Source organism: Quercus lobata, chromosome 10 (genome assembly GCF_001633185.2).
Source record: "Quercus lobata isolate SW786 chromosome 10, ValleyOak3.0 Primary Assembly, whole genome shotgun sequence".
Taxonomy (NCBI): domain Eukaryota; kingdom Viridiplantae; phylum Streptophyta; class Magnoliopsida; order Fagales; family Fagaceae; genus Quercus; species Quercus lobata.
The window spans coordinates 53,469,403-53,483,831 of record NC_044913.1 but is presented as its reverse complement, the minus strand read 5'-3'; the positions used below and the strand labels follow the sequence as shown (position 1 = coordinate 53,483,831).

The following is a 14,429-nucleotide window of genomic DNA, read 5'->3' as shown; positions in this document are numbered from 1 at the left end:
TCTAAAATTTGAAATAAATTTAAAAAGCTTAACAAAAACATTTACCAATAACAAACTTAAGCCCAAACAACACCCCAAAACAAACTCACGCAAGACACAAACAAAAAATAAAATAAAATAAAAAATTCCTAAGCCAATTCTAAGTAGTCTAAGTGAACACCCATACATGTTTGACAACACACAAGACACCCAAAAAAAAAAAACCTTAACTTTCTAAATTGAGAAGTGCTACGTCCATAACATTTTCACAATATTTTCACAACAAATCACATATGGTAAATTGTTATTGATTCTAATTTGAATCTACAACTTAAATTACTTTTTTACTCACTCATAACAATCAATAATAACCTACCATTTACGATTTGTTGTGAAAATATAGTGAAAATATTGTGGACATAGCATTTCTCTTCTAAATGAATGCTTACTTGGAGTTTCAAAAAAATATATATATATATATTGTTTATACTTTTACCTCCCTAACTCTAAGTCCTAGTTTCGTCTCTACTAGGTTACATATAGAGTTGAATGTATTCTTTGAAGTTCTCCTTCAAAAGAGAACTATAAGTCTCTTGGCAGTGTAAGGATTTATTATTGATGCATTTTTTTGTGTTTGCATAGTAGTATTTGATGTTAATGACTATTATTATTATTATTTAACATGGTGATTGTTGTTGATGTTGTTAAATGAATACATTTTTTTAGTTGGTTCTTTGTTGTTATGCACTCTTTATATAATTTGCATAGCAATATTTTTTATATTTATTCATTTTATCTCGAATATTTTAGGCCAATGTTGGAGGAGGAGATTACAATGTGAACAATGACATAAAAGATGATCTTGAAAATGAAAGTAACTCTCAAATGGAGGACATTAATGCAGATGATGATTGATCTTCCACAAATTATATTTTCAAGCTTGGTGAATGATAATAGACCTTTTAATTTTCAAATGTTTATTGCATTATGTGCTTATTAGTTTTAAAAAATTATGGATTATTGCTTATACTTTGATGGAAAAATTTTTATGAGGATTATGTTCATAGTTTATATTTTAATCATTCTATATCTAAGAATATTAATGTGTCTCTAATAAAGTATTAGATGACCTATTTTTATGATGGAGTTGTCCGGGGTTTGTCGTAAAAGATAAATGGTCGTCTTGAAAATGTATTTCAACAAAAAATCTAAGTATTAACAATGACTCGCAAAAATACAATAATGACAGAAGGGGTGTTTCTAAAATTATTGAAAAACAAACAGACACACCGAGTTGTAAAGGAAGCAAATATATATACGGCATTCTTTATTTTCTTTATTATTAAAGTGCCCATTGAAACTATATGGGCCATAAAATGAGAGAGTTCTCTCCTAAGCAGTAGGGTGCAAGTGAAACTTGATCCCAATTTTACCAACAAGGCTAGCTAGTTGGCATCATTTATTTCCTTCCACTCCAAACATCAAATCAAAACAAGCATTGGTACAGACAAGTAAACAAATGGTGCTCCTAGCAAGAGAGATTATCGCCTGAAGCAACCCCAGTTGGTTACAATATTGAATGTAGTACTGGACGCGAGCTTGGACAGTACTAGGGTTTCCACCATTGCATTCAATGTCACCATTGTTGGCTCGAATGGTTGCACCAAAACCTTGGCTTACGACTGGACGAACATTGGTCTTCCAAAACCACAAGGCAGTCTTAAAAGAAACAGCCACATCTGTAGCAACAGTCTCAGGAGAGTTTAATAAGTCGATTTTAATGCTAGGTCCAGCGGCACCGTAATTGTAGTTCCATGTTACCTGTAGTGGTCCACGGCCAAAGTATTTTTTGTTAGGGTTGCATGGATACTGTCTGTGGGTCTTGTCACAGTAGTCCTGTGATGCACCGTTAACCTCTTCTATGTAGCAAAAATCTGCCCAAAGATAACCGTATTAATTGTGCTTCACCTTTCATGTAAACTTGTTCTTTAAACTATGAATTATCAAATCACTTATTAGAACGCACAAACCTGTATGTTTATGATCATATATGTCTGACTATAGGGAAAAGTTGCTTAGTTAAAAAAATATAAACAGTAGAAGATAGACGTACCCCTTAAATTTTTAGTTATCACTTTGTAAAAATTAGATCTAAAAAGTAAAAATAAGTTAACCTTTAAAAGTATAACTTGATAAAGCAGAAATAATCAATAGTGATCTATATGACGACATATTCATCGTGTGCTATATATTATATTTTTTTTAATTAAGTTATTACAACATATAGAGAATGATGATTTGATCCATAATTATTCTTAAAAAAGAAACCATACAATACCACTGATCTACAAGCATTTTGGTTTATACTATATATTATGCAATTCAAAAATAACCTAAATGCAAAATAATTATTATCTAATTTATAACGATATTAATTATAAAAACATAACTAATGGAATATTATTATTATTATTATTATTATTAGAGACAGAAATTAATTACTTAAAATATGACATCAACTAAATTGGATATTATGAGTGTTTTGTGCATGCATCTCTTATTGCATTTCAACATGAGTATGATATGTAGTAAATTAATTAATATATGTTAGGATGGAGTAATATCCTAGGTTGCACGGACACGCCATTTTTGGCGTCGTGTCGGTGTCCGACACATGTCGGACACTAGAACGAGGACAACGCGCTAGATTCCGGTGTTTGGCGGTGTCCCTTTTTTTTTTTTCGTTTCTCCGACACGGCTCCGACACGGTGCCGATGCAGCTCCGACACGGCGCTGACACAGTTCCGATGCGTCCGACACAACAGTAGTAAAAAAAATCACAAATCTTGACAAGTGGACTTACCAATACTATTGATTCTGTGATAACCCTAAAACAATAAAGCATGTTTAGAGTCTGAAAATTGAAAGTTGAAACCACACATCTCAACTCTCAAGTTCTTCTCAACAGTCAACCCACCCTCCCTCTGTCGCTGCCGTTCCTCCCTCTGTCACTCATCGAAGTTAGATCGGCAAGCTCCGACGTCGATGCTATGCCCTCTGTCCCTTCCGATCTCTATCTCTCTTGGCGTGGACAACAAGTCCGATTCTCTTCTCTGTTCTCTCTCTGTTTTTTTCTTTCTTTCTTTCTTTCAGATGTTAATTTTGGTGAATGGGTGGGTGTACTGTTACTCACTTATTTATAACGCGTTTTTTTTTTTTTTTTTTTTTTTAACTGTTGCTGTGGCCTGTGGGTGCCCTCTGTCCCTTTTTTTTTTTTTTTATATTAGTTATAACTTATAATTTATAAATTTGTTTTTGTGTGTCCTGGTATAGTTTTATTTATTTATTGAAGTTAAATATTGTAGGTGTGTTCACTAAAATGAATACTGAAAATGAAAGTGAGAAATCATCAGCTGAGACAGTTGCTGCTCCTCTATGGAACTATGTTACTAGGTTAGAAAAAGCAAGTGTTGGTGGTGGAAATGTTTCTTTCAAATGTAACTATTGTGAAAAAACTTTCAAGGGGTCTTATTCAAGGGTGAAGGCACACTTGTTAAAACTGCCTAAGTTTGGAATACAAGCATGTGCCAAGGTTGGAGATGAGTATCATGATGAAATGCAGAAATTAGAAGATGCTTTTGAGGAATCTTCACATAGATTGAAGAAGCCTAAGCTAGTGCCTTATGGTTTGTTTCTTGAAAGTTTAAAACTTGTTATCCTTTTATGTTTTTAGTTTGATGTTGAACTTGTTATCCTTTTATGGTTTGTACTCTAAACGTTTTATGTGTATTATTGTACTACTTTGAGTGTTAATTTACTTATTTGTAGTTGTTACATAATTTGAATTCTAGACATAAATGTATTTTATGTCTAAAAATATTAAAAAATGTGTCTAAATATATAATTTAATTAATTATTTAGCCGCAGTGTCGCCGCCGTGTCGTGTCCTTATTTTTTAAAAATTGCCGTATCCCCGTGTCGTGTCCGTGTCCATGTCCGTGTCCGTGCAACATAGGTAATATCTTACGTCCAGTCTCATGAGTAACACGAGCAAAGAAAGCTGCAATTTCACGCTTGGAGTCATCTGTAGAACCAAGATTTCCAAATTGATTGAACGAATTGAGAGCATCAAGAAAAGCTGCTCTTGTGTAGAAGTTCTTCTCTGCACAGCTTGCAGCTGCTTGATTAATTATCCCATTAAAGAAATCTTGAGTCACGATATTAGCTATTGAACCACCATTTGTACTTGGTTTAGTAGGAGATCCAGAAGTACAAGGACCTTCTTTGCAGCCCGGGCCACAGTAGGCATTGCCGGTGCCACAAAAGCCGAATTGGCTGCAACATAGGTTTGCTGCACAACCACAATTTTGACCCTTCACATATCCAGGCACAAATCCGAGTAGGATTCCGACTAGAACAAGGGTTAGTAAATTCTTTTTCAAACTAAGTGCAACCATTTTGGGAAGCTGTATGTGAACAAGACTGAAGAAGATAATTGTGTGATGAAAAACCGGGTTAATGGTAATTTCAAGATGGCGTATACGGTATTGGTCTTGTTGTCAGAATTTGACTTTGTCAATAGTACAAGTACCTCTCATTGTTCCGTTCTTTGAATGAGGTATTTGTGCACTTGTTCTGTTCTTGTAGAGGCTGCTTATAACAGTTGGTACCTAAATTATAATCATTATTCAAGTAGCCGCATCAGACTAATGTGGAAAATTTTGAAATCAAAATTCCGAAATTGCATTCTTCCAAGAGTGGTTACATATTAAGCAAAGCAATGGTAAGTTACACGTGCAATTTTGCAAACAGTGGCTAAACTATGGAAACAAACTATATATATAACATGTTTTAAACAAGTTATCCAACCCGGTCCTTAAGGGATTTACAAATTTTTCAGTATAGTGCATTACATAAGCTTTTCATCATTTACTCTAGCATTGAAGGTTGGCCGCGCATGTACATTAATCGAGTTGCAAAAACATACTTGAACAATTAAGCACACTATATAAAGAAAAAGTGATACTAAAAATACTACAACTTTTAAAATTTTCCATCACAAAAAATGTAATTCTGACATTCATTTATTATATTTTTTATTACGTTTTTTAAATCCACTAATTACATTCATTGTCATAGCAATTTATAAAAGTTATATAATAAATTTTTTAGCAACTTTAACATTCTCCATTAAAAAATAAAATATAAAACAAAAGAGAGAAGGAGACAGCAAGGTCAAAATAACACATTAAATGAACACAGTCCATGAAAATATTTATTTCACTAGTTGATTTCATCTTCTTTTTGAATATTTCTTTATTATTTTGTTTAATGAATAAATTTAACAAATAAATGAATGATTTGTTTAGCACTAGCATTAAACTAAATATGCTAAAGGCTTAAGTTTATGGAAAAATCACACCATACATAGCCGGCCAGTGTATGTGGTTTTTTCAATAAATTAAACTAGATAACTCTTCCGGCACCATAACCAAAATTGAGATTAATTATAAAATTTTATCCTTGACTTAGTCAATTTACCAATATCAAGTTGCTAAAATTATAGTAGTCTTTATTAATTAAGTTGAACTGGATCAATTAATTTAACGACTTTTGCTTTGATGGTTTCTTAATGCCTTCATGCAGATTAACTCCTGCAAGGACCAAAACAATATATTATGGGAAACAAGTCGTCACTGACACAGCCAAGATTTGCGCACCCAAGTTAATTAAGGAAGTGGTCCGATTTCCCAAGGTCAAGCATGTCTGCTTTGGTTCCCAATTTGTCCAACTTTCTAGCTTTGGAGTCGAGGTAATGTGCAAAACAGCAATGCAAAAGAATTGTATATAGTTAATTAGGCAACATTTGAAACAATAAAGGAAAGTAGCATCTCGAGTTTTAGAAACTCGAGATCCATATTACAAAATGTCAACATAGATCTCGAGTCTTTAAGACTCGAGTTTCATGCGAAAAAAATTTCACCTATAGTGGTGTTTTTAAGCCTTTCAGTGACGTTTTAAAGCCCTATAGCGGCGTTTTCCTGGAATTTTTTTTTCATAAGTACAGATTTATGGAGTCCTATAGTGGCATTTTTAAGCCCTATAGTGACGTTTTATAGACCTATAGCGGCATTTTTATTCAATTTATGGAAATCGAGTCTTTAAAACTCGATTTTCAGCTTAATTTTTTTCCACTTTAGACTAATCCACTTACAAATCAAGACTTAAAAACTCGATTTTTATCTTGGAACTCGAGTTTTAGACACTCGAGATGCTAGTTTTCAACATTGTGTTGAAACGTGACAATTAACTAAATTTTTTAATATTTATTGTTATTTAGAAAAAAAATTCCTTTGGAGTCTTGATAACTTGCCAAATCAAACCTCTTTTAATCTAAAAAATTACAATTATTGAAAGTAGCAATTTTGTTTGATTAGCAATGCAAAAATAATTATAATAATAATAATTTGTCTATACCTGCCGAACTTTAATAATATCTAATATCTATAACAATCTATATAAATCCAAAGAAGATTGACTTCTGGTTGACCTTATGATATTATGTCACATTACTTTCAAGGTCTTTGCTAAAATATATGGTTTCATGTAAAAACAAAATACATAATAAATGTCTGTAGCTACCATAATAAAAAATTTCATACTTAGACAAAAAGAAAAGAGAGTAAATTAATCATATTAAGTTAAATTTTTCTATTCATTGCATGGACGACTGACTAGTTTTAAATTAGTGTCATGGGAACCATTTTGAAGAACCACTATCCACTATGTTATTGAGTATTATTTAAGTTTATATTTGTATGCGTTCTTTTGAAAATTATTTAACAAGACCTATCTCAAGAACCTTGAAACTTAATTAATTGGAATCTCATGACATTTATAGTAGAGAGTCTAAATAAATCCAAGATTCAAATCTCACTCTATTATTTCTTGGAGCAATCTAAAAGATATGGGGGATAAATGATTTTTTACATGATATAAATAATTAAATATAATGCAACATCATATATATATATATATATATATATATATATATATCTTTAGATTCCTCAAAATTTTAAATTTTAAGCAAAAAAAGATTCCTCTCATAATAAAAAATTATATCAATTAATTGATTTAATACAAATTTCGAAAAAATTATAACTGTGGGGCACAGGAATTGAAATAAGGTATTTACACCACGGGTCATACCCATGGCCAAGGGGGCCACTATCGTGCCGAGGAGGTCACACACTCGAACACTAAGGCCATGTTAGTGGCACGTTATTAGAGGAGGTCATACTATAAAGAAAGAGTTTCGGGGAGGAGTTAGCCCTGACATGACTAAAGGGATGGTGGCTACCACTACATTTAATACATCCCACCAAACCTCCTAACTACATTTATGTGGAGAAGACCCCTGAACAGTGCTACCTTGACTGCCCCTACTCACAAGAGGCTTGGGAATGTGTCTGATGGAACAAACACTTAAGTAGTGGCCTAGACAATCAACAAATGGAGGGTCAAGATCATCTAAAGGAAGTTATATAATGTAAAAGACCCTCCAGGGAGAGGGGATCGGAAAATCTGTAAAGAACACACTGTAGCAACAAGAACTGAAATTGTATCCAAGTCCAAAAGAACTATTTTCGAGAATCATTCTCCTCGGACTTCGCCGAGGATGGATTTCCTTGCTTAGAACTTGTCTTTCTTTGCTTTCTTAATATTTGTGATCCAATATGCGTGTTGCCTGATCCATTGAAGCCTAACTTTTAAGCCTATTCTCTACAAATTTATTGTATTAGGCTCTTTGGGCCTGGATCCTTCTACCCCTTGGGCTCAGAAACCAAAACACCACCCTTACAATTGGTGCTGTCTATGGGAAAGGCTTGAGCTTTAGTGAGTTCAACGTCCAACCATGGTAGGATCAGGGCAAGACTGGGAGGAGTCTATTGGTTCCCAATGTCAAGACTAGTTCCTCAACCTTGAGCGAAAAAGAGACCACGAGATTAGTGTGCACACCACACATACTACCAGGAGCCAGTCTCGAGGCGGGAGTTACATATCTCATGAGAAAAATACCAGAAGCATGCAATTGGAGATTGACCATCTTCACAGGAGGCTATGCCACGAGCAATGGAGAAGGACTCCCTCAGATTCTGATCCCTCCTCTGATGATCATGGAGATGGTAGCTATAGGCCCAGGTCCAAGACTCCTCCCAATGAGTCTTTTTCGTACGGGGAGGACCATCGTTACAAACGGAGAAGTAAAAGTCCATCTTGCGAAGGTGCGAGCAATGATGTTATGAGCAAGGCTCTTAACTAGATCTCTAAATCATCGTGTATGTGTAGAATTGAAGGGGTAAAGCTTCCTAGGCGGTTTACTCAGCCAACATTCACCATGTATAATGGCAAGATGGACCATGTGGAGCACGTTAGCCATTTCAACCAGCGAATGGCCGTTCACTCCCAGAACGAAACCTTGATGTGCAAAGTGTTCCCATCCAGTTTGGGGCCCATGGCAATGAGATAGTTCGATGGTCTAAAGGAAGGTTACTAGAGCCTTTGGGGCTCGTTTTGTGACTTGCAGTAGGGTTCCTTGGCCCTTGGATTCCCTGCAATCTATGACCATGTGAGAGGGGGAGACTCTGAAAACGTATTCTGACAGGTACTGGGAGATGTTTAACGAGATAGATTGGAACTTTGATGACGTGACTATAAGGACTTTCAAGGTCAGCTTGCTCACTGAGCATGATCTGAGAAAGTCTTTGACTAGGAAACGGTTAGGAGCATGCGTCAACTCATAGACCGTATTGATGAGTATAAGCGAGTTGAGGAAGGCCAGCAATAGGGAAAGGGGAAAGCTAAAGTGGTCCCTCAAGATAAAAGGGACTTCAAGTCAGATAGGTACAATAACAACCAATCTCGGAGAGACTTTACGGGGCATTCTGGGTCTACCACTACTTAGGTAGTCAGTACTGTGTTCTGAGAGCTAGTAGACCAAATCCTAGAGAAAATTAAGAATGAGCCATACTTTCAATGGCCGAACAAGATGGGAGAAGACCCTATGAAGCGCAACCAAAGTCTTTACTACCAGTACCACCAAGTGCGAGGGCACACCACTGAAGATTGCAAGACATTGTGGAGTCATTTGAAGCAGTTGGTTAAAATTGGGAAGTTAAAGCAATTCCTATATCAGCCCAATAGGCATAGTAGTCAGGCAGGGTTGGGGGCTCAGAGAGACGCTTCTATAAGACCATCTTTAGGTATAGTTAAAGTCATTCTTGTTACTCTAGAGAGAACTAGTTCTCAGCCATCAAGGGTGCTATCAATAGCTCAGCCATTTATTGAAGACTTACCCCCTAATTCGAAGAGGAGTAGAGTGGAGGTCCGACTAGATTTGAGCTTCTCCGATGAGGACAAAGTTGGAACCTTGCAGCCAAACGATGATGTCCTGGTGGTTACTCTCAGGATAGGAGAGTATGATGTGAAGAGGGTGCTGGTAGATCAGGGCAGCAGTGCAGAGATCATGTATCTTGACCTATTTAGGGGACTGAAGCTGAGGCCCGAGGATCTAACCTACTATGACTCCCCTCTGATAGGGTTTGATGGGAAGATTGTTTTCCGGAAGGACCAAATTAGACTGCCTATTCAGGCAAGGTCAGAAGTCATGGAAGTGAATTCCATCGTAGTAGATGCCTACTCTCCCTATACTACTATTGTGGCAAGACCTTGGCTTCGTGCCCTGGGAGCCGTGTCTTCCACCCTTCACTTGAAAGTGAAGTACCCATCAGGGGACCAAGTCGAGGAGCTGGTCAAAAGCCAGTCTATGACTAGACAATGTTTGGTGGCTGCAATTAGACATCAGGCTGGAGGCGAACCCTCGAGATTTGCCAAGCAGGATTTATAGCAATCAAGGGTGATGGTGTTGTCTACGGGGGAAATGGCAAAGGGGGCTCAATGAAAGCAACTAGAGAAAGTTGTTATTGGCAACGATGAGGAGAAGTTCTTTCAAGTCAAAGCTCGGTTGCCTTCTCAGAAGAGGTAATAGCTAATGGATTTTCTTAGGAAAAATATTGATGCATTTGCATGGAATGCCTATAATGCCCCTAAGGTAGATCCAGATTTCATTTGCCACCATTTAAATGTCAATCCATCTACCATCCTTAAGAAGCAACCACCACGATGCTCATCTAGGGAACATTCTGATGCCGTCAAGGGGGAAGTACTCAAGCTCAAGTGGGTTGGGGCCATAAAGGAGGTATTCTACCCCGAGTGTATGGCCAACATAGTCGTGGTGAAGAAGAAAACTGGGAAGTGGCAAGTGTGTGTGGACTTTATAGATTTAAATAAAGCTTGTCCCCCTACCTCAGATAGATCAATTAGTGGATGCTACTATAGGCCATCCTCGGATGAGCTTTTTGGACGCCTTTCAGGGTTATCATTAGATACCGTTAGCTTTGGACGATCAGGAAAAAACTGCTTTTCTTACACCCACTGAGAATTACCACTACAAAGTAATGCCTTTCGAATTTAAAAATGCAGGGTCTACCTACCAGAGGATGATGACCAGGATGTTTGAGTCTCAGTTGGGCAAAAATATTGAGGTGTACGTAGATGATATGGTGGTAAAGAGTAAACTAGAGTCTAAGCATATAGATGACCTCGGAAATAGTTTCGAGATACTAAGGAAACATAAACTGCGTCTTAGTGCCACTAAGTGTTCTTTTGTCGTAGGCTCTAGCAAATTTCTGGGTTATATGATTACCCACTGCAAAATCGAAGTTGACCCTGATCAGATTAGAGCCAGTAACGACCTGTAGCCTCCTTGGAATCCCAAAGAGGTCCAGAAGTTGACAGAATGACTACCACTTTGAATCAATTCATTTCTTGGTCAACAGACAAGTGTAGGCCTTTCTTCTAGTTGTTGCATAAGTGGAAGGGATTTGAATGGATGGAGGAGTGTTCCTCAGCCTTCCAACAGTTGAAGGAATATCTTTCCTGGCCACCTATTATGTCCAAGCTCGAATAGGAAAGATTTTATTCGATTACATCACTGTAGCCTCGCATGTGATGAGTCTGGTACTAGTGCGGGATGATGATGGGGTGCAGAGACCAGTTTATTATATGAGCAAATCATTACATAAGGCAAAGATTCACTATTTACCATTAGAGAGGGCCATCTTGGCAGTAGTCCATGCTACACGGAAGCTCTCACATTACTTCCAAGCTCACACTGTTGTGGTTCTAACCCAACTCCCTCTCCTATCACTGCTTTGGAAAGCTAATTACATAGGAAGGGCTGCAAAATGGGCAACGATCCTAGGAGCCTTCGATATTAAATACATGCCTCTCACCTCTACAAAGGGCCAGGTCTTTATCGATTTAGTAGTTGAGTTTACCGAGCCTTCGTTTGAAGAAAACGGTGAAAGGCCAAGCATGGATGGAAAATCACTTGGGATGATCTCCTTGTAGGGACCTCTATCTTGAAAGGTGTATGTTAATGACGTAGCAAACCGAAGTAGATTAGGAGTGGGGCTGGTTGTAGTGTCTCTCGAAAGGATCATCATTGAGAAATCCTTAAGACTGGGCTTCTCGACCAAGAACAATGAGGCTAAGTACGAGGCTTTATTGGTGGGGATGGTTGTGGTTCAGAAAATGGGAGGAAGAATAGTGGAGATGTTTTCGGATTCGAGGTTGGTTGTAGGCCAAGTAAAAGGAGAACTGGAAGTCAAGGATGTGAGAATGCAAGAGTACCTAAACTAGGCTAGGCTCTTGCAATCAGAATTTAACTCTTTTTCCTTACACGAAATCCCTAGAAGTAAAAATACGCATGCTGATTCTCTTGCCACTCTTACAACCTCCTTGGTGCAGAGTCTACCTCGAGTCATCTTGGTTGAGGATCTATGCAACCCTACCGAGATGAAGAGGGAGAAGGTCCAAATTCATCAACTTAGAGTGGGACCTAGTTGGATGGATCCTATTGTCCTATTCCTTAAGGATGACATCTTGCCCAAGCAAAAAAGGGAGGCTGACAAAATGCGAAAAAAGGCTCCTCGATTTTGGCTGTCTGAGGACCAAAAGTCGTACAAACTCTCTTTTTTTTGGGTCATATCTACTATGCATCTTAGAAGAGTTGGACAAAGGGATTTTTGGAAACCATACAGGAGGCAGGTCATTGTCTCATTGGGCCCTTACTTAGGGATATTAGTGGCCCAATATGCAAAGAGAAGTACAAGAATACATGAAGAAGTGTGACCAATATCAGAGATTCGCTCCCAAGATTCATCAGCCAAGGGGTGTACTTAATCCTCTATTTAGTCCCAAGCCTTTCGCTCAGTAGGGCTTGGACATTGTAGGGCCCTTCCCCAAAGCAACAGGAAACAGGAGATGGCTTTTGGTCAGCATTAATTACTTTACCAAGTGGGTTGAAGCCGAGCCACTAGCAAACATTAGGGATGTGGATGCCAAAAGATTTGTGTGGAAGAACATTGTTACTCGATCTGGGATTCCTCATACCCTCATCTCAGACAACGAACTTCAGTTTGATAGCAAAACTTTCAAAAGATACTGTTGTGAATTGGGTATCACGAATAGGTATTCCACTCTAGCTTATCCCCAAAGAAATGGGCAAGCCGAGGCTGTCAATAAGGTCATAGTGAACAGACTCAAGAAGCGGTTGGATGATACAAAGAGCAAATGGGGGGATGAGCTTCCACATGTCCTCTAGACATATCAGACTACCCCTCGTAGGTCGACGGGGGAGACCCTCTTTTCAATGACTTATGGGGCTGAGGCTGTGATTCCTCTAAAGACTAGATTCCCAACATTGAGGACTAACTTATTCACTCCAGACAACAATGACCACCTACTAGAAAAGAGCCTAGATCTAGTCAAGGAGCGGAGGGAAAATGCCATGGTTCAATTAGCATACTATCAGCAAAAGCTCAAAACAGGGGTATGATTCAAGGGTAAAGTTAAGGCCATTAGCCCCTGGGGACTTGGTACTGAGAAAGGTTGTGGGTACTACAAAAAACCCAACATAAGGGAAGTTAGAGCCCAATTAGGAAGGGGCATACCGTATCATCTCGGTAGCAGGCATAGGTGCATAATTCCTAGAAGATCTAGACGAAAAAGTTGTACCGCGACCTTGAAATGTAAATAACCTATGAAGGTACTATTATTAATGAAAGGCAGCTCTGCCATATTTTCATTTATGACATTATACGATACGTCAATTGCCAGTATGAATATTAAACAAAACCTTGGTCATGTCTAGCTTCTCACACCATATACCTTGGGTAAATTAATAATTTTGATTACCCATATGAATATTAAATAGAATCTTGGTCATGTTTGGCTCCTCGGACTACATACCTTAGGTAAATTAATATTCCTGATTACTTGAGTGGATATTAAACAGAACATTGGTCATGTCTGGCCCCTCGGACCACATACCTTAGGTAAATTAATACTTCCCATTATTTCTCTAAGTATTAAACAGGACATTAGTCATGTCTGGCCCCTCGTACCACATACCTTAGGTAAATTAATACTTCTCATTATTTCTCTAAGTATTAAATAGAACATTAGTCATGCCTGACTCCTCAAACCACATGTCTTGAGTAAATTAATATTTCCCATTATTTCTCTAAGTGCTAAACAGATGCTTGGTAATATTGGGTCTCTCAGACCACATGCCTTGGTTAAATTAACATTTATAACTATACAAGCCTACTGTGGAATAGGGTGATAGGTGAAATTCAAAGTGAGGTGGCCTTCTGGGACTATACACCTTGGATAGACATGAGCTTCGCTATCATTTGAGGTTAATAAGAAAATCTAAAAGTGCACTTCATCCTTTGAGCTATTTACCTAAGGTACACAAAGTTTGTTCTTTGGGTTGAGTTACCATGTGCCAAGGGCCATAGACAAGGTAAAGTTACAAGGTAAAGTTATCCAACTCCACTGCTAACTACATGAAAGGTAATAGTTGGACTGTTAGTTACCCAAGTAGCTGTTAACTTTAGGGGTTAGAATATATCCTAATCAAGGTGATAGCCACTTTTCTCATTGTTTACATGAGAGTAATTTATTTGAATTGGCAAAAATTCATTACTATTAGCTTTTGTTAAAGTATGGGTATTCACCCTTAGAAGCATCATCAATCTAAAATCTCAGCAGGGGGCAAAACAATAACTATAGCCAACCAAAGACAAATATTGCAAGAAAAAAAAAAGTCCCACAAAAGCAAAAGTCTATGTCTTTCCATTGATTAAGAAAGGAGTTACATCTCAAACATGGCAAACTGCCATAACAAAGGAAAATTACATACAAATAAAATAACAATAAGTAAAAGAAAAAGATCCTAAACTATGCCCTGGCTAGAGGAAGGTCATCTTTGCTGCCCGACTGGAAGACAGGAGGATTGGTGGCCTTGGGATCAGCTTCCT

The 14,429-nt window shown here is 37.5% G+C and overlaps 1 protein-coding gene and 1 pseudogene across 1 annotated transcript; one reads left to right on the top strand and one right to left on the bottom strand.

The window, feature by feature from the left end:
- Nucleotides 1-1,507: 1,507 nt before the first annotated feature.
- On the bottom strand, nucleotides 1,508-4,436 carry LOC115963325 (annotated as a pseudogene).
- Nucleotides 4,437-9,028: 4,592 nt separating this feature from the next.
- On the top strand, nucleotides 9,029-9,886 carry LOC115964958. The gene has a single exon (XM_031084176.1). It carries the CDS (start codon nucleotides 9,029-9,031, stop codon nucleotides 9,884-9,886), a length of 858 nt encoding a protein of 285 aa, XP_030940036.1.
- Nucleotides 9,887-14,429: the final 4,543 nt, after the last annotated feature.

Excerpts from the sequence above, each read along its gene's own strand:
- LOC115964958 (XM_031084176.1), top strand. The coding sequence starts at position 9,029 with ATGGGAGAAGACCCTATGAAGCGCAACCAAAGTCTTTACTACCAGTAC.